Genomic DNA, 20,982 nt, shown 5'->3' with positions numbered 1-20,982 from the left:
CAAAATACACTGTCATACATAACTATTTGCGGCCACATATTTAGTTCTTCATTGAAATAAATGAGCACCTTTGGGATATACGTATGTTCTGTTTATTATAAATGACACATTAGTGTGACTTGAGGATATTTAACTTTCGGTAATAACTTTTGGATGTTGTTGCTAACACCATACTTTTCTATCAAATCATGCACAATTATGTATTTTCAATATTTATTTGAAGAAAAAGTAAATTTATGGTGCAGGTTCAGGTTAATTTTCAATAAATTGCCGTTTTTGGACTTAGTTTTCAATTGTTGTAAATTCTTTACATTAAAGGCTGCCAATAATTCAATTTGATTACACAATTCATTGTTTGTTATTCGAAAGACGATACCCTTTATGAAACTTGTAGGCCACCTGAAAATGAAACAAGTCGAGGGGAATTCAGAAACTTTTTAGACTGTCCATAAGAAATATATATATAAAAAAACGCCTAAAGCATATTGCATACACCTGTCCCATATAAAATCACTTTTAACAGAAACGTATGTTCCATTCGTGATATACATGACCAGAAAGCCGCAGAGTAGTTTATCCTTGGTATACTTCGCAGAATATACACTCCTCAACCAAGGGCGCTTCTGGAATTTGTAGCTTGTTTCAGCCTGTCTATTGCTTCTGTGATTTATTTGAAACAGACTTTACTTATACAGTTTGATTTCGAAAAAAGATATTGGTATATGTTTAAACATAACAAATCATGGAAATGATTGTAAAAAATATTCATTCAAAAATGTAGAAATGGCTGCAGTCGTATAAAATTGTCACAAAACATCTTCCCGACAACGTTTATCCTAGAACGAAATTTAAATGAATGGCACATACTGTTTAAGATGCTATGTCTATGCTATTTGGTGTATTCATTTTACATACACATAATCAGACTTGGTGCATTTTCAAAGAATCAAATCCCTACTGTCTGTAAGTTAGTTATATTGGAATCGCGTTAAACGTCATCTAATGATCATCTAGCTTTTCACTAAATATTAAAAGATATCAAACACTGTCTTTGACAACTTCAAGTAAGAATAGAATATCATTTCATTATTTAGAATTACAGATATCAAATACTTACTTTTTGTAATAACTAACACTTAAGGTATTATATCTATCATTGATAATATTCGAAACAGTAAAGAGGAAACTATTTATACATTTCTGGAAAATACAGGTAAAATAATTGAATTCTTAAAAATACCAATAAATTTCATCCTGTCAAATTCCAAATGTCGCTTGACCATCAGTGAGACCGCGAATGACTGTTTGCTTATGTATTAATCATAGACAAAAGTTTATAAATGTCTTACTCCAGCCAGTTTATATACATAAATATTTAAAGTATGTAGGCGAGTAAATGATATATAAAAACTGTTTGTTTACGCTAATTCTCTTTTCACATCCTCCGGCCCGAAAGTTTTTTTTTTTTTTTTTTTTTTGACAATTTTCATTCTTTTTGTGTATTTGTGCCCCTTGCCGGTATTTTGTTTGTGTTTGCTTGGTGTAACATCGCACCAGCACAATTATAGTTCATAAGGCGACTTCTTCTTCTTTTACGATAATGGCCTTGTTCAATTATTCATACATTTTGGCAATGCGTGTGGTGGGGGGTGGGGGGGGGGGGGGGAGGGGTTAAGAAGTGAAAGACTATCAGGTTTCCCAGGTTTCCAAAGCTACTCAGTCCACCTAGTACTCCCTGACAGTTGGTGATAAAATAGGTGCAAAACCTAACACCTTATAGCCCTAAGTGTAAAAACATGTACATACATAAGCTGTTGTGCAGGCAAAGAGAAAGAAATACTAGTAGGGTTAAAAAAAGGATAAAAGCAAGTATAAATAGTAATTATGGTTGGAACATCGATGCAGCTAGTGCTGATTGTTTCAGCACTGACTACATGTGATGGTAAGATATTCCACTCTACCACAGTTCTGTGGAAGAAGAAGTATTTTGTAGTAGTCAACTGTGGTAGACGGTATTTGCTGAGCTAAGTGATGGTAATGTCTAGATTGTCTAGTGATTGGAGCGAGATATTGTTTAGGATCGACATCAACATAATTATGAACCATTTTATAAAATAAAACCAACTTACTATATTTCCTTCTGGATTGGAGGAAATTCCAACTTCAATTTGTTAGGATATTTGTGGCTGTGCCCGGGGTCTTGCTATAATTATTTATTACAAATCTCGCAGCTTGCCTCTGAATGTTTTCTAATTTATCTGTATCCTTCTGATGATAAGGATCCCAAACACTTGAACAATACTCTACAGTTGGTCTAACAATGGTGTTATAGGCAGCTGATTTGGTACTTCCCTTAGCAGAATGTAAATTACGTTTTAAGAAACCAAGACTTTGTGACATGCTTTATTAGATATTTTGTTTATATGAGGGGACCAAGATAAGTTAGATGTTACTTCTACACCTAGGTAAGTAGCTTGACTGACAACAGACAGAGGCAGATCATGTAAGGTATAGACAGTATTTACTGGGTCTAGAAACATGCATAATATGACATTTGCTCACGTTAAAGGACATCTTCCATTTCTGCTCCCATAATGACAGACAGTTAAGGTCCTGTTGCAGTTGAGCTGAGTCACAGTCATAACACAGTCTTCTGCAAAAAGACTCTCATTGGAAGATACAGAACTGGGTAGGTCTTTTATGTAGAGCAGGAATAGTAGAGGTCCCAGGACTGACCGCTGATGGACGCCTGATATAACAGGAGCCAAGCCAGATGTTGCCCCATCTACCACCGCCTTTTGTGTTCTATGTCCTAGGAAAGCTTAGATCCAGGAATGTGCGGAGCCCCTGATGCCATAATGATCTAATATTAATAAGAGCCGGCCATGGTGAACTACATCAGATGCTTTACTAAAGTCCATGATGGCAACATCAACTTGGCTTCGCTGTACTGATTTAGCTAAGTCATGAATAAAACCCACAAGTTGGGTCTCGCCGGGCACGAAAACCTTGCTGGTTGTCCATCAGGATGTTAAATTTGTCTAAGTGATTCAAAATATTACTGACCACAATGTGCTGTAATAGTTTGCAAACTATACATGTCAATGAGACTGGTCTATAATTGGAAGCTTGAAACTTTTAACCTTTTTTAAAGATTGGTGTTACATAAGCCTCAGACCAATCTGAGAGAACAATACCACTATCAAGAAATTTATTAAACAATATTGTAAAGACTTGCATGACTTTCCAGTCATGATGGTGGAGGAAGATTCAAGGGGCTCCCCCGTGCCTTATTTAAATATTCATCACGGGCTGGCACATGGATAGAACCACCGACCTTCCGTAAGACAGCTGGATGGCTTCCTTACGTGAAGAATTTAACGGCCCGAGTGAGGCTTGAACCAATATCGGTGAGGGGTAAGTCATTCGACTTGCTGGGATGTTCTTGCAGTTATACATATAAACATATATATTAACTATAGTTCTGTTATTATCGGAAATCGTGAACGACTGTGCGATCTCCCACTTGTGACCTCACATTAGGTGACAGCTTGGTAATAATGTATTTTCTGCATCATTGTTATCATTTTTTGTTTACTTGAAGGTGCCGAGTTGAACATGTTAAGAGCACACACATAATGAACTAGAATATTGTGACTCATTTCTGTTTATAGTGCATACGACACAATAGCTTTAACTAAAATGAGTTAAACTTTGGTAAAGTTAACAAACTTACATTTATTACTTGCATAAATTTCTATACCTACGCAATACATTAAAACAAATGAATCCCATTTCTGTTTTCTTTTTTTTTTTAGTTATGACCTAAAGGTCATTATTAGTGATTATAGTATTGCCTAAGTCAGTGAAAAAGAAACAGATCATGTTACTAGGACACGTATGGTTTTTTTTAGACAGCAATTTTCCATTCGGACCTACGTAATAAACGATGGAATATTATAGAGAGCATATAATTTTATAAAATATGTGAACGAATACTGTGATGATCAGGTTTACCTGAAAGAGTTCTTACAACAAATCTTTAATGCATTAGAGCATGAACAGTTTTAAACAGATTTAATGCTTTCTAGACAGTCTCTGAAAGATGTTTACTAAACAATATTATCTTGAAAATGTAGGTGTATCATATTTTGTGTTACTAAATATGAAAACTATGGTTTAACTCCGTCTAACTCCGAACTGGGAAAAGAACATACTACCTAAGAAAAGTACATGTTTTGTCGCTTAAAACACAACAAATGAATATTACACCTGAGAAAATTACTTATACCGAATTGCGTTTCATTGCATTTACAGTTTTATTTTCATTTGTGTTTCAAAACATCTATAATTATTAAAAACAAAACTAAATTCATTTGAAAATGCTGCTTCAAATTAATTTACAACTTGGTACACCCATTTTAACAAACATTTTTGTCCGGTCTCTGTGATATTACAAGTAATATATTTACAAAGCGATGAGCAACACCTTTATTTTGCAGCACATGTGAAGACATAAATTATTAAAATCATTTATTTTGTTGTATTAATAAGTCAACATAACTGTACACAGTTAACATGTATAACTTTTTTCATTAATTCAACATTTTTAAAATATATGCTCATTATTGTTTATTTAAAACAATATTCTCAAATTAATGATTTCAGTATTTAAATTAAGATTAAATGTTATTTACTTTTATGTTATTGTATAATATAGATGAATTTTTGTTTAACGTCGCACCGACACAATTATAGGTCATACTTTGATAGTGGAGAAAGACTCCAGGTGCACCCCGTGCATTATTTCATCACGAGCGGACACCTGGGTAGTACCATAAGCCAGCTGTATGGCTTCCTTACATGAAGAATTAAACGTCCCGAGGGAGGGGCATGTAATTGGAAGTCAGCGTTCTTAACCACTTGGCCGTGGAGGCCCCATAGATGAACTTATGGGCCCAAGTGATCATGGCATTTGCCCGTGGACATTTGTTTTCTATATTTTGCACATGTTTATTTTTCGTTTTGACCGATATACAGTATTGTTACCTTATATGGTCTGAGTTACTCGTGTTAATGGTTCATAAATTTTCTATTTCCATAGGATCTTCATAAAGAGATTTTATTAACTATCACATCAGCAATGTCGAAGTGCCGTGTCGCGGCTGTAAAATGTCTCCTCGTACCTGAATTCCGTGTTGTTATATTGTCTGGTCCTTTTGGATCATGGAGTCCATTCAGAGTTTCGCTTAAGGTATTAGGCCCCTAATAGTAATGTTTAAAAAATGGCATTTGCTTGGTATATTCTTACAGTTTACAGTGCTTCGCACTTATATGCAAATTTTTAAAAACATTTACCGTGCAGTTTTTTAATAAATTTTGTGTAATTTATGGTATTTCCTAAAGCTCAAGTTGAGACAAATTTCAAAGTGGTGGCCTTTATCTGAAACGTTTTCAGAGAATTCATTCTGTTTGATTAAATTATTTTATCCTACAACCATGACGTTATGTCTATATTCGTGTTTATCAAAGTCAGTATCAATCGTGAAGTCGCTATCATTTTCTGCTGAACTTAGATTTCATCGCTTCCGCTTACCATTGCTTTAACATATTCAAAGCCAAACTTTGAGGAACGAATACATTCAAACACAAGGAGTTTGTTTACAAGAAACTCACGTATCTTTTTTTCTCAGTTTATGTTACGTCTTGCTCTTGAAGACATGTAAATAATAAATAACAAGAAGCTTCTGCTAAACCTATATCCATGAGATAAACAATTTCAAAAATATTACTACACAGTAAGCGGGAAAGCGGGTTCAGTGTTTTGGTCATATTTACGTTCTTTATCTCATCGTTTTCTTTGATTTCTGTTTACAGGGTAGATAAAATATACTTATTACTTTAAAACTTGTTAGTCGCAAGAATGACACTTGCCAGTCGTAAGAATTTCAAGGATCGTATTAAACTGAAATTTACATATATTTTCTCTGTATTTGTTTCTATTTGCACTGATTTACACATCTCATTGCGAATCCAATTGGGCACGACTTGACGACTTGAAGATAGAGAAAAAAAATCGAATCAATTGGCCAAATAGCTCACCCTCTAGGTGGAATAGTTGTTATCGGATTTCAGTATATTCTGTGGTGTAATACCTACGATAATTACTTGAATGTGGTAAAAATTACCGACAGTATGATATAAATTGGCTCCGTATAGATATCTCTTATTATTTGCTTAAATATGATACAAATTTTCATTATATTTGTGTATTTTCAAAATATCATATATTAAAGCTTCAAACCCTAAACGAAACTGATGCTATAAAAAGTTTAACAAAAGGTTATTCTAGAAAAAAAATCATTGGTGTTTTTGATTGATTGAAATAGCATTTCGTTTCTCGTTAGAACAAAAAGGTCGAAACTATGAACAATACTAAAAAGTTGTCATCGCGTTCATTTCTTCGTGACATAATTTTCTATAATTTAAAGGTTTGAAATGCTCTAGATACTTCTACGGACAAACTATTGTTGTTGTTACAATTGTAATACACCATTTCGCAATAACATTACTGATATGTAAACGTGTATGCCGCCGTATACGTATAGAAAAAAAATCACTAACATTGCCGAAACTAACTTTAAATGACTCATATACTTTTATTCTAAATTAAATTAATAGTGCGAACAACTCGCGTTTATATTTGTAAGTTAGAGAACAGAAATCTACACGTCGTATTATCTTCAATAAGTACGTGTAAAATCTGTTTACAGTCTTAGTACAACTGAACAACTTGTACCATCTGTCACGCAACAGTCAAAGGGAAACAAATCTCGTCGGATCAAAAAATATTAGAATGAGTTTTATTGATAAAAATTCATGAAGAAACCAGGAAAAAAACTGGAGGTTATGTAGATGTATTTCAATAACACATTTCAGAATATGTACTAATGCACAGATAATTCAATTCTTGTAATTTTGCTGTACCAGTACCAGTACACGTAAACGTATCATGGAAACAATTTAGATAACGTATATTGGACCACTTGTTTTACACGAATCGTTACGATGTGGCCTAATTGTGTACTTTACCGTATAAATGCCAATTGATAGCTTCCGGTTGTAAACAATATGGCGGCATTTTTGTAAACCAACAAAACAAATGTAGAAAATTTGGAATTTAACCCGAATTGAGTTAGATATCAAGGATATAATGTGTACAATATGTTGAGAATATTTATTGTGACTGGAAATTAATAATTTAACGGTGAGCATTTATCACGGAAAAAGACAATAACTGTATAACTGCTATCGAGAATTAATGCCGCGCAAACAGAACAACAAACGAAAGCGCAATAAATCCTCTCCTGATCACCTTAAAACCAGTAAAAAATACAGAGTCTACTATGCCATGATTGCCAGAAGGAAACACGTAATTGGTGGTTGAAGAGACCGGCAATATTCCGTCACAAGTCATAAGTCACAAATCACAAGTGAGAAGTCACAAATCATAAGTCAAAAGTCAGAAATAATCACAAATCATAAGTCGAAAGTCACAAATCATAAGTAAAAAGTCACAAACCATAAGTCAAAAGTCGTAAGTCAAAAGGGACCTCCAGGGCTACTCGTTGCTTTTGGATCATGGAGTCTATTTAAAACCACTGTAATAGAGTTCCGCTTAAGCCGTTGCTAAGGGGTGTGAGAGATGTTTCACATTCCGTTAACTCTAATGAACAGACTCAGTCAAGTCGAATCTGCTATTATTTTGCTTGGTCGTATTCTTTTCTTCCGAAAGATCTTCATATAAATTAAAATTTTGTTGATATATGGAAGTGATCTTTCTGCATGATAGAGGATGAATATTCTACAGCGTGTTTTTTATATGGACGGAGCCTGATGTTGGCTATGCTGTCGTTTCTACAAGTGCTGAATAATGATACTTGAGGAACTTTGATTCTGTAGCAAATGTTTAATTTCAAGACTCAAGTTAAACACTTATGTCATGAAATTCACTTCATAGACTTTATGATATAAGGGCAATGCACTCAACTCACACTCATATTTTCTGCTTGCACAGTTTAGAGTAGTATGCTCATCTTTGCGCTACCTCATGCCGATAATTGCAGATCTAGATCTTAATCAGCCTTTTAAAACATTCTTGTAGAACGCGGGTACATATTATAGAATAGAAATATTACGATTTAAGATCTTCTCGTATACATTTTTAGAGATTTTTCAATTATATTATTGAAACATCAGATATGGCATGAACTTCGTCTGACACACTTTGCGTGGTCCTACGTAAATCGGGTATTATGAGTCCGACCCTTAGTCTGCTGAAGTAGCCTCGCATGAACTGGGATTTTAACCGCTCATTTTGTTTTACCAGGTTCATTGTACTTTGATTGCGACAGTATTGATCGTTACCTTTATTAACAATGTTTGATGGGATAATATAAGGAAGTTTTGCGTTTGTTTTTGTATAAACATCGAACATGATCTCAAGACCCCATTTTGGCATGGTGCCTAGTATCATTTTCTTCCGAAACATGTACAATTTGATTATAAAATCTAAAATAACAACATATTTAAGAATGCTTCAGGTATTGTCTTGGTATTTTAAAAAGGGTTTAAAAATCATATTACTGTGATATTTACAGAAAGTTAGAATATATATAGAGAGAGGGAGATTTCTCTTCTTTTTATTCCAATTTCATGACGTTGCATTAAACTGTATGGTCAATACAAAAAGTGTTTTCTTTGCCATTTGATTCCGAACATGACTGAAGAATCTCAGTAAAGCACACTTGGTTGATGTACCGAGATTGAGGGCTTTCTATGAAATACTTTGTTTCAATTCTGCATGTTTTCCCCAAAACGCATTATTTCATAATAGAAAATGTATTATCAGCATGGTTTAAAGTTACGTGAACTTGCCCATGCCATTTATGAGATCTCTTTTTCTGATAAGAACTTTGGTGAGAAAGGTATTTCAAATTTACTTCAAGTAATATTTGTAAACGATACTATTCTGAAAATTTAATATTAATTAATGATTAATCTATTTACAAATTTTATTCTTCGACTTTGAATTCTAGGTACAAGTATGTTTTAAAATTCTTTTTGTAATTTCAATGACATCATAAATTGTCCCTGTCGTGTTCACATCAAAATTTACGTAGACAAAATTTGTGGCCACATGAAAAATATCTTCATGCATCATCAACGTATCTTCCCTGTGGTACATGGTTTACAACTGGCACGTTTCACTATCCTTCTAAGCCCTGTCCACAGAACTATTCCCTCACATTCTTGACTCTGAATTAAATGGACAAATAAATAGAAAAATTGAGATGAGCTTCCTTGACATAAGCTTCTAAAGCCTACTATGCCATGATTGCCAGTAGAAAACATGTAACCTTAGGTTTTGCGATGAAATTTAAAATGAATTTTTCATTCTTAGTAAAAACGTTGAAAAACAAATTAGGTTATTTTGTAAACTGTAAAAATCATTTACTAAATATGAAGTATGTATAGTTACTTCTCCTTCTATAGATACTGCTATAAATGATACCCAATAGTGCTCCTTCAAGCCTGGAACATTCTGTAATATGAAACATGAAAAGTATTAAAATGCATGAAAATAAGTATATCCTTAATATGCAGAAAATGTTCTCACTGAAAATCAACACTGTAAAGCTTTAAAATTCAACAAAAGCAGCAATTTCATTGAAAAGAAGTTTACACAACAAACCAATTAATGTACTAATCATGAATCATGACAAAGATATAGAAAATGCCAAATATGGTGATTTTTAAAGCAATCTCTCAAACTACACGTACGTATTAAAGATAAACATAAAAAGTTAATTTCGTATGCATTGTAGCTTTCATTGCAAATCACATTACATACCATAAATCGTGAGTTTTTACCGAAAGTTGTCAAAAGTTATGTTTACACTGCAAATCGCTCAGCATATCGTAAAGTTTAAATTAAAAACTAGTTCCGTGTGCAAAAAGTATTAATCTTCAAAAAATAAAAACGCAATCAATACAAGTTCATTCAGTGTATAGTGATGTTTAGTTTTTATTTATTCGACATATCCGAAAACTTATATCTCAGAGGAAATACCAATAAATAGATGGAAGTAAGCACCTTATCAGCGATTGCTTGGTCGCCTCAAATCACTTGACTTAACATAAAAAGAAAAAGACAAATACATAAAGACCGAAGTTTCGTATGCGATGATGTTTTTAAACAACGTCGCCAAGTATATCATGATGCTTTTATGTCATGATGCTCTTGCCTTCAGCTCATCAGACGAATTTCAAAATGAATTTAAGTATCCGTACAAAAGTCAGATATGGAGTATATGTGAACTTGATGTTTTTTAAAGAAACTGAAACAAATATAAAACGAAAAATGTTTTGATTGCACAGTTTTCCGTGGCCACAAAACGATTGACTTATTGTAACATTAAATGAAAAGAGCACAGAATTTTGCATAAATATACATATAATCGGCTACAGTAAGAAAATGAATCTGAAACATTGGAAAACCTAATATAATAAAATTTGAAAAATAATAGTGTTGGGGAAACCCATGACATTGCAAAACTTTCGAGCTGAGTGACATATACTATTCAAGTCTATACTAGAAACTCACTTGAATAAAAGAAATCAATAAAAATGAACACTTCTATTAATATGACAGAGTGAAAGATACAAGCTTGAATGATTATATATATTCTTACGAAAGCTATGCATCTTAAACAAGGATATTGTTTTTAATAAAATTGAAAGAGATTATCACTCGTACTGTTTAAGCTTTTGAAATATCTAACTTAACAAAATCATAAGATGCTGAAATGGAGAAGTTGCTAACATTGAAATATACACCGTGGCACCATATGCAACTTCCTTAAAAAAGGAAATAAATTATGCCATGCAGATATAACACTGTAAAAACACTGTAAAATGTATTTATTAGAATTTTCCGAACAGTACTAACACGTGTTGCAACATATTTTTTGTATTATCACTTACATCTATTTTTTCGTATGCTTTCAACATGCTAATGTAACGAACACCTCGATCGGCTGCCGCTTCGGATGCAGATCCAATGGCCCTTTTTAAATTTACAGGAACTTCTCTCCACCCTTCATTAGGCACACTGGAAACACTTGATACCAATGCAAATAAAATAAAAATCTTTGATATATCCAGCTCCATCGTCGTATGTAATGATGATTTGTAACGTACTCTCAACAGAGGGAGCTTTTTTGATGTGTGTATTTATTTACATGCCATCACCTTTATTTGCACGTTTCATAACGCATTCTTATTACGATTATATTATTATTAGCAGACGACATGCAGATATGCACGGAAAGAACGTCAAAACAAACAGGTGATAATCACGCGTTGTGCAGTATAATGTAAACAATGTTTTTTTACTTGTAAAAACCTGATATGTTTATTATCTAGTATATCCTTTTTATTTGTACTTACCTTCTGTTAAATACATAATTGGCGGCGGTGTTGCGGCTCACTTCAACTAAAATTAATAATCATGGGTTTGAAGAAGGCCAATCTGTTACTGCAAACCAGTAAACAAAGCTTTCCAAAACGTAGTTCTATGTCTGTTATTAAATAATATATTTGTAGGAAAAAAAAAACAGGTCTAGCAAATTGAATATAAATTCAATATTTGTAATTAGCCTTTATTCCTAGTAATTTTGATGCAATAAGGAACCGAATCAAAGCCATATTGTCTGCAGAAGAACAAAAAATAAATAAATTCTAGCGATCTTAGTTTTGTATGTTATTACCGTACCAAGAGTATACTTCCTCCAGCGGTTACATCCTTGCTTAGAATGCCAAACCCAACCATTTGCAAAAGGTATATATTTAGTCTGGTTATATTTTTTTTACTTGGTTACAAAAATTTGATTCTTTTGTGTGTTTTATATTCACTGTGCATGGAAATAAGAAAAGAACGGTCATTTAGGGAAATGAAAATTATAGTAGTTGATAAAGCTATTCAATTAATTTTTCATATTACATAACTAGATTGAAACATATTTTCACTGAGTTGAAAATTTTAAATGACGTAATTAGCTTAATGTTGTATTTACAATTAACCAGTTTTAGTAGGCATTAAATTAAAAAAAACAAAACTTCAAATAAGCGTTTTAGATATATGTGCAGCTAAATGCATCAAAGCAAAACAGTCTGAAATAATACTTAAAATATCAATTTCTGAAAAATATGAGTTATTTTGAGCTGAAAACAATGACACTGGGTGAAATATTTGGAAAAATGGAGACAACTCTGCTAAACTTTATTGTAGGCTTAGGTTCACTTTTTACCTCTTGGCATGAAAAAACATGCATAAGTACTGCAAGGGTCAGCACTTAGTGAAGAAAAATATGTAAAGATCAAATCTTTTAATGCCCTAGGGAAAGTGTGGCATTTTTTGGGGGGGGGGGGGGGGGCGGAGAAATTTGTCAACAAACAGACGACATTGTTATAAAAGTTAAAACACACAGAAATCTATTGCTGGAAAGAGAACAATCTCTGCTAACAATATGTATGCGTCAAAATATGGGAAAATATCTAAAAATATGAGAAAATCTAAGAAAACAGTTTTAGGACTGTTAGATGCATGACTGTGTCATCATTTATAGCAGGTAACATGGCTTAGTTTTCCACTGCATTTATATAGCATGGACAGGATTATGATTCACAAACGGTGTTCACTCAACAATTTCACCCTTTTAACAGATTATTTCCCTTGTGTAAAGAGGGTTTAGGGTACGTCTCTAGTCTAAGGTGAAAGAAAACACATATCAATTTTTCGGAAAAAGTAAACAGGACAATGGAAAACACAGCTTTATTCATACAGTTCTTTTATTTTAACAAAAGTCTTACTTTGTTTCATCTTTATTGATATCCCTTATAAAAGACAAACTACGCAATGAGTACATGCTTTATGGACCTACATCTTTGAAGCATGACTGTACATTTAATAACACCCGACTGTACATTTTTCACTCATCCTTCGGTATAAGACGTCATACAGTCCATAAAACCGTATATATTGGTCAAACCATTTTGTATTTTGACAGCTTATTGGCCAGCGCGTCGTTTCGGTCCATTTTGCTTACCGCCCATGTACATGCATCTGGAGGTCGCTATTTATTTGTTAATTATATGGTACAAAAATACACTATGTTAATATGGACGAACGATTTTAAAGGGAAAGGCAATGTTTCTCATATGTTAATTCCGTCTGCTAGAATTTCTTGAATAATTTTCAAAATCTGCTTAAAAAAGAGAAAGTTATGAGCATTTAAATATTTGATGAAAATAGTGGCAATTTTGTTTCCATGGCAACAAAAAACAAAATGTCGGATTTATTAAATTTCTAGATACATATCTGAACTGTACGACTTATTTCTGTAAAATAATTTCTATAAATGAAAGACATTACCATGTTTTACATCTTACACTCACAGCCATTATCTTAAATTTCAAATTGCCATAGCTTTTTTAATAGCTATCCGAGTAAAATAAATTCTTTCTGGATTATGAAAGGCTTGAGGTTGGCTTTCATATAAAATTTACTTATTGAAAGGCTTCCTTGCCTTTTAAGAAATGATCAAAATTTAATTTTCCCCCTCTGAAATTATTCCGTACGTGTCGAACTTTGTAATGAAGTGCATCAAGGTATCAGATTCGAGTATATCTGGAGATATTTGCTTGATCTTGAATAAAACGGACACACATAAAGTTTAATATCTTGAGAAAAGAGGGCTAGGTAAGAACGGTAAATTACAGTGACCGTCTTTGACAAAAATGTAATTATAATTTTATGATTAAAGCAAATTGGAATCCTTTCTCAACATGTCATAATATTTGCTTATTATAATTAGAACACCGCGATAATACAATCATGTCTCATTTTTGCTATTTGGAACCGTAGAATCGTAAGTAGTTATGTCATTGTTGTAGAAGTTTTATTTCAGCGCCTAGATAAAATGTTTCTGTATATACAAATAAAAGATATAGAGAATCCATCATTGGTCTTCGGTTAAGATCAGAAAATCCCAACCCTAGGGCGCACCGTTCAAGTCTTAAACGAGGCTGTGCCGAGTTTAAGACTTGAGCGGTGCGCCCGAGGGTTGGGATTTTCGATCTTCACCGAACACCAATGATGGATTCTATTTCTCACTTACCACAACAGAAGCATGAAAATACGGAACTATTTTATGTCGCGCATACAGTCATAACGTAATGAAGCCTTATCACACATCATCGATTTGAGTGTACAGCGAGGTCAACAGTAAATTATCAAATTCAAGAAAATTAACGGATTAAACAGTGTTTAATGTTTAACTTATAACAGTGGAGAAGAAAACGCGTTAAGAAATGTAACAACAACTGTTAACAGTGAATTATGCTGTTGGGAGTCAAATACGGAATTGATTAGTTTTGAGCTATTTTTAGACACGGCATATTATACATGCAGTTCAGACAGCTGAATTCAGTGAAAACAACATAAACGACGCTGAAAACTATCACTGGTCAATGCGTGGCCTCTTTGGTTGGTCAATATGCAGAGAAATATTGAATGTGCCTCCGTAAATGTTCGAATTTCCAAAAATGGAACTCAGTGCACGGTTGGTGTCAATGTTGAAGGAGGATGTTTCTTGAAGTTGTGCCTGGGATATGTGTACTTGGGAGCTTCTTGTTGGTGCTGAATGGTGGAGATCCTGTGGCTGTTTTAAATTGTTACTATGCTGTGGCATGACATTCTCTTTCAAGTCTTGGTCAGTTGAAGACAAGATTCGATTCTGGACATATTTTGCTGATGCCTGTTAGTGATCTTCCTGTAGTTGTTTAGAGAATGTGGATTTTTGTGACCAGTTACATGGGCTGCTTGACCATCTGGAACATTATTGTTCAAAAGTTTCTGGCACAAATGCTTTCTGACACTGGTGTTTGTCAAGCGTTTGTTGTTACGACTAGGTAAGTTAGCTTTTTCAGTCATTTTTGTCATAAGATTGTTTATTTTGTTATCTCCAATGGGCTGTGAAATGAACCACCTTTCATGCTCAGCTGGTAGCTCACTATTTGTTACTGTAGCTAGATAAAAGGGGCTGTCATCATTTTGCATTCCTTAAGGTCGTTTACTGGCATATTTCTTGTAAATCATTACAGGGCATCTGTTTTCGTCTCCGGTAGCATACATTCTTGGATTTGATGCCCTGACATTGCCAATATCTTCGCCAGTGCGCGTCTTGGTTTGGCGTTCGTGATACCCAATATATTCACATTTCAAGTCATCGTCGTAGTGCAGCTTCAAATCTCCCCAGCATAAGTTTCTGTGCTCAGCAGCACCAGCCCTCATTCCAAAATGCAGGGTATTGTTAAACCATAGAGTGTTTATCAATGATGACGGTGATGCAGGCCCTAATTGTTTGGCGTCATACAACAGATCAATTTCTTCGTCAGTGATTTCATCAGCAGCATGTGGTTTCTTACCACGACCTTGCTTTTTTAAGTCTTTTTGTTTACATTTTAGGACTTCACGGGTCTTCGAAAACTCATAGCCGGTGATAAGACTTATGCCATAATTGTGTCTCTTTAGATATCGTTCAAAGCTACTCAACATACTTCTTAATGTTACAGGTTCATACTCCTTCCCATTCTTTTGGCGAACACCGATAAAAACTGAGAGATGTGTACATCCAATTCTGATGCAGGTATCTGGTGAATTGGACGAAGCTCATTCTGGAGTGCGAGGTAATTTTCAAGAAGTTTTTGATGACTTGATGTTTTTCTTCTAGTTGATGAGTTTTCATTTTCTAAGAGGTACTGGTCAATTTCAGGTCTGACAAAGCGATTGGCCTAATAAGTAAAGATATGATAAGTTACAGATTTTGAACACAATATTTACCAATCGCTTTTTTGACATGAACATCTAGCAAGTGGATACCATATAGTCCTGGTGAAATATAGCATTTTTTTTTATGTCACGGTAAAGGACTTGAATATTAAAACGGGGAGAAAATCTGTAGGCGGCCGGGAAGTCCAATCGTTAGAGCATCAGAACGGTATTCCGAGTCCCCGGGTTCGAGTCCCGGTCTGGCTGCACATTTTTTTCACTATAAGTTTTATACAAATGTATATGAAAAAAATACTTTTTACGCAAGTATTAGATCTAACTTATATTAACATACATGTATTACCCATTTTGTTAATAACTGTACTAGGAACAGAGATAGTAGCAAATTTTTAACATTTATACTTGAAACAGGGTCTTTAATACATTTTTGCTGATTCATCTAAACATATATTTGTCATTTTCAGGCTCTATTGCTGTGAAGCATTTGTTTAAATGGACTTCAAAGCCAAGTGTGTTAAGATGTGGCAGTGGATCAATGATACCTGTAGTTTAGAAAGGGAGCTTGCTCAAATCAAGACTGGTACAAGGCCAGTTACTAATAATTCACTTGATTTATCATTCAAACTAACCTGTGCTGGTAATGGCAAAATAGGCTTAGATTCAGTGGGAGACTCAATGCTGAATGCAGGCATTTCACACAACTTTTCTGCAACATAAGGAGCCTGATCAAAGGATTGCATGTTTGAGTTGTCAACAAAGGAGAACAGGTTGTTCAGCTCTGTAAGGTCAAAATCATCCAAGATCGAATCTTCAAATACATCTGTTTCATTTCTCTGAAATATGGAACTAGAAGATGTTGTGTAGACTTCATTTCTTGACACTGTATCTGTAGCAGTTCTCTTGTTTGTTTGTTTATCAAAGTTAAAAAAACAGTCTGGTAAACCCTTCACCAGTTCATGTTTTGCCACCGTTATAATTTGTCCATCATTGAATAACTGCACTTTGTACATGCAATTAGTTCCTAGTGGGCGAACGATGTCCGTTATTTTACCTTTCTCACCATTCGATCCCACTTGAACAGTGTCCCCGACCGAAAAATCATGCATTGTTTACAATTTTTGACACAAGCGTTATTTTGTACTCGCCAAGGAAAGCAACTCTATGTAAGCGATCTCGTGATTTTACATATATCTACCTCCCTTGATGTAAGGCGTAAGAATAAGAAAGTACTTCCCACGCGGAGTGTGGAATAAACCCATGTGAGATAAGATTTTCCAGCACTGCTAAAAATAGAGATTTTTCTGTCCGATAAGTGAGAAAAGACAGGAAACAATCACAGAAAAGTGTTTATCTAAGCAATAAGGAGTATGCTATTCCAAGCTTCGACCACTCTTGCATACGATAACTCTCGTCACAGAACTATGACAAACCTCTGATGGAATCGAATGGGTTTCAGAGGAAGCGCATAGCTTGTCGTTATATTGTAACGACTCGAACAATGGGGACTTACCATTTTCATGTTTTATAAAATAAGTCATCGATCTTGGCTGTGATTTGAACTGTTTAAGAGACATTCCCTCACAAGCTGACAGTAACGAAACACAGAATTGTACACATATGTGTTGATCTACATAATATGACAGACCAAACTCATATTATACACCTCCATGTTCGTTTTAATCTTATCCGAACTCTGTTTACATTTACCGAGAGACATCCGTTTCGGCTGGTGCACATTTAATCCAGATTTTGTAACATTTTCCTACATGTGAATCATTATAGACTTTGCACAATTAATCTACAGTACTTAATTGTTGTTAAAGATAAGTGTCATCATTTTGTACAGTCTGAATTTTGCATAAATCACAATATTTTCATGATAACTCTCTGAATTTGTCACATTTCCTGACAGGATATGCATCCTTATTCGCATTGCATTGTTGGACTATTTACCGTTACTAAGCAACATAAATTATCGTTGTCATCTTTTAAGATGTTTAAACCACTTGTACATGCTAGAATTAACTCAATGGTGCATATTTTGATGTTCTTTTCATCCTTACACCATTTAAAGTCGCCATTTTTATGATACGGCAGTATTCAGCAGAGTTTAACGTTTTAGGTCACTGTGACCATTCGGTCACTGTGACCCGTCGGTCACTAACCATTTGGTCAATTTACCCAAAGTAACCCATTTTTACTGTTTTGGTAACCTTTTTGGGTCACTTTCTCTGGAAAACTATAAAAGGGCCCGATTTTGGCCATCTGCAATAACTTCAGCTCAAACTTTCAGACCTAAAGCCACGTTTGGCTTGTTTCAATAGATTTTCATTAAAATGAACACTATGCTGAACATAGATGTAAGAAAGTTGCTCTGCAATCAGAATTTATATTAATTAAAAGCCATTGGTCTATAAAAGCCCTTTTTGATACCTCATTTAGTAACATTTCTACAAGTTTTATCTACACAGATGTATTTACATATTCATGCCTTATTTAAAGTAAAGGCAATTAATGGATTTATATAAAGTACTGAGAATATAAGTGACTATATTTTATAGAAGGAATTTCTGTTGCTGAACAGTGTCTTTGAATCTGCATCAATATTTACAAGTTATGGAACGCCAGATCAGTCATAAATAGATTAATCTAAAAAGAGATGTATATTAAATCTTGCATTTTGTACCTGTAAAAGTGCTCAGTATTGATTTGTAAAACATTTTCAAAGTTCATTGAAACTCGCTTCGCTACCTGTAAACTATGGAAAGCCGGAACAGTCTTAATCTTATTTGACAAGTTTGCACTTATACTGGCAGAATTTAACTATCAATATATGAATACATTTATTATCAAGAAGAATTTGTGACTACGTTTGTTATCAGTTAGATGTGCTTGTTTAATGTGATGACTTCACCTGTATTTTCTGGAGTATGATATATCAACATTAATAAATTTCATTAACTGTTAACCTGGGTCTTATTAGTCTCTCTGGTTTAGTTAGTTTTACGGTACACTGAATCAACCTGGCTATACCCTATTTGCCCTTTCGACTACTTGAGTAAAGTTTACCAAGAGTTCTACAGTACGCATAGCTTACCCATCTCCGCAACACCCCTGAGTCGTAACAATTTTTGGTGGCAGCGGTGGGATTCAGCAAGGAAAACTTCGTCTGGATCCTGTGATACGAACCCGAGTCATCATGCAAGCTTCCAACGAATGTGAGCCACAGGCAGTGGACAGTCAAGGCCAAATCTTCTTTAGGCAAGCAGAACAGAATGAAAGGTCACACATGACAGGTACTGAGCTAGAGGATGACAGGCTATCTGAGGCATCATACCATACCGTCGACAGAACAGATGTAGCAGTTAACACATCGCACTTACAGGAAAATGAAGAAAGATCGGCAATAGAGCAAGTAAGCAGAATGATGAGAGATGTCAGGGGGGTATTAAGAGATGTTGTAACAGAGTTCAAAAATCTAAACCAGAGGCAAGGTCTACAAGCAGATCGCGAGACAAATGACATGGGATATGCCGGTGAAGTACCTTGGCGCATGCGGCATGCAGGTTTGAGAAACCAAGGCAATGGTGATTTTCGGGCGACACCCTTTGACCAGAATGTCAACAATGGCTGCCCAGAGCCCATGCCCGAGAATCAGACCTTTCAAAGCAGAATGCATAACAGGCATGCATATAATGATTGTACACTGAATGAGAGGTTTGAACCTAGACATGAACACGGACGTTCCTGGCAAGCACGAGGTCACGTGCCTAGATACACTGATGTGAAAATTCCTCCATTCACGGGCAAAGAGGACTGGACTGTGTGGTCTTCAAAATTTGAGGCCATGGCACACCGTTATGGCTGGACTGAGGAAGATAAGCTGGATAATCTACTTCCGAAGATTGAAGGGCAGGCCAGTGAGTTTGTCTTCTCTCAGTTACCGGTGGAAATATTGGACAACTATAGTGAGCTGATGTCCGAGTTGACAAGGCGATACCGGGTCATAGAAACAAGTAGGTCATTTGCCGCCAAGTTTAGCCGTAGAAACCAGAAGCATGGTGAGACGGTGGAAGAATATGCAGCCGAGCTCAAACGTCTCTATGGCAAAGCCCACGGACACAGGGACAGACACATTCGTGACGAAGACCTGGTAAGACGTTTCCTTGATGGCCTCCTCGACCAGGATACGAAATTTGAGGTCGAATATCACAAAGAGCCCATGGATATCGACGAAGCAGTGTACCATGTGGTGAATTTGATACAGACAAAGAATGGTTGCCGATACGATAGGCAAGGCAGATATAGTTCTAGACAGGCTGATGTTTACAAACAGGAGAACTCTAGCTGGAAACCTGATTATGCCAGAGATAACACTAACAGGAATGAAAGGCGTATCAGATATGGTGAGCGACATGTAAACAGGATCCAGGATGATTCCCTCTATGAGCTTGAAGTGGAACCAGACCACAACACAGAAATTATAAACAGGGTACCAAGTGATAAGGTGCTGGACCTTAACACAAGCTGTTCAGACTTTGGTACACCTGTAGAGAAGAAGCACACTCAAGAGGAGCTATTACAATGCCTCATTGAGAGAGTGGGGAGATTAGAACAGTCCTTTGCTCGAGCCAAGGATAGACAAACCAGAAGTGATGTTGAATGCTACAGTTGTCATGAGAGGGGACACTATGCAAGAGACTGTCCTTCCAGAGATAGCAAGAATTTCATGAGTGACTCTCCAGTAGCCACACAGGAATCAACAACAGATGATCCTTTAAACTACAAGGGACCGGCTCTTGCGCCCAGAGAGAGGTCCATGTAAAGAAGATTTCGTGTAGTTTGAAAGAGGGCAAAACAGCAATAAATCAAGCAAGAAATGTCATGTCGGAGGCTGCCACCAGTGATAAAGCTGAATGGGAACATAGAGAAGGTGTGTATGTACAGGGCGAGGTTGACAGCGAACCTGTGACATTCACCATAGATACAAGGGCCCCAAGGTCTATTTTGTCTTACAGGGTGTACCAGAGGATGGGGGATGGTGAGAGGCCATCTTTGAGAGGACCATC

General features: G+C 35.2%; 2 protein-coding genes across 2 annotated transcripts; one reads left to right on the top strand and one right to left on the bottom strand.

Moving 5' to 3' along the window:
* Positions 1-9,026: 9,026 nt before the first annotated feature.
* On the bottom strand, positions 9,027-11,374 carry LOC123539249 (uncharacterized). The gene is made up of 3 exons (XM_045323808.2): positions 11,047-11,374; positions 9,542-9,604; positions 9,027-9,318 (listed from the first exon to the last, which is right to left on the bottom strand). The coding sequence occupies exons 1-3, from the start codon at positions 11,230-11,232 to the stop codon at positions 9,223-9,225; spliced, it is 345 nt and encodes a 114-aa protein (XP_045179743.1). The 5' UTR covers positions 11,233-11,374; the 3' UTR covers positions 9,027-9,222.
* Positions 11,375-14,189: 2,815 nt separating this feature from the next.
* Positions 14,190-20,765, top strand: LOC123539473 (uncharacterized). The gene is made up of 3 exons (XM_053529533.1): positions 14,190-15,033; positions 15,697-15,810; positions 16,378-20,765. The coding sequence occupies exon 3, from the start codon at positions 19,113-19,115 to the stop codon at positions 20,736-20,738; it is 1,626 nt and encodes a 541-aa protein (XP_053385508.1). The 5' UTR covers positions 14,190-15,033; positions 15,697-15,810; positions 16,378-19,112; the 3' UTR covers positions 20,739-20,765.
* The last annotated feature ends 217 nt before the right edge of the window (positions 20,766-20,982 follow it).

Source organism: Mercenaria mercenaria, chromosome 18 (genome assembly GCF_021730395.1).
Source record: "Mercenaria mercenaria strain notata chromosome 18, MADL_Memer_1, whole genome shotgun sequence".
Lineage (NCBI taxonomy): Eukaryota > Metazoa > Mollusca > Bivalvia > Venerida > Veneridae > Mercenaria > Mercenaria mercenaria.
Note: the sequence above shows the minus strand (reverse complement) of the source record. Positions and strands in the feature narration are given on the sequence as shown.

What these genes read in the sequence shown, in the direction of transcription:
- LOC123539249 (XM_045323808.2), bottom strand. Translation starts at nt 11,232, where the DNA reads ATGGAGCTGGATATATCAAAGATTTTTATTTTATTTGCATTGGTATCA. An exon ending in AAGCATACGAAAAAATAGAT is followed by an intron (nt 9,605 to 11,046) that starts GTAAGTGATAAT and finishes TTCATATTACAG; the next exon opens with AATGTTCCAGGCTTGAAGGA. An exon ending in CAGTATCTATAGAAGGAGAA is followed by an intron (nt 9,319 to 9,541) that starts GTAACTATACAT and finishes CATTTAATTCAG; the next exon opens with AGTCAAGAATGTGAGGGAAT.
- LOC123539473 (XM_053529533.1), top strand. Translation starts at nt 19,113, where the DNA reads ATGCAAGCTTCCAACGAATGTGAGCCACAGGCAGTGGACAGTCAAGGC.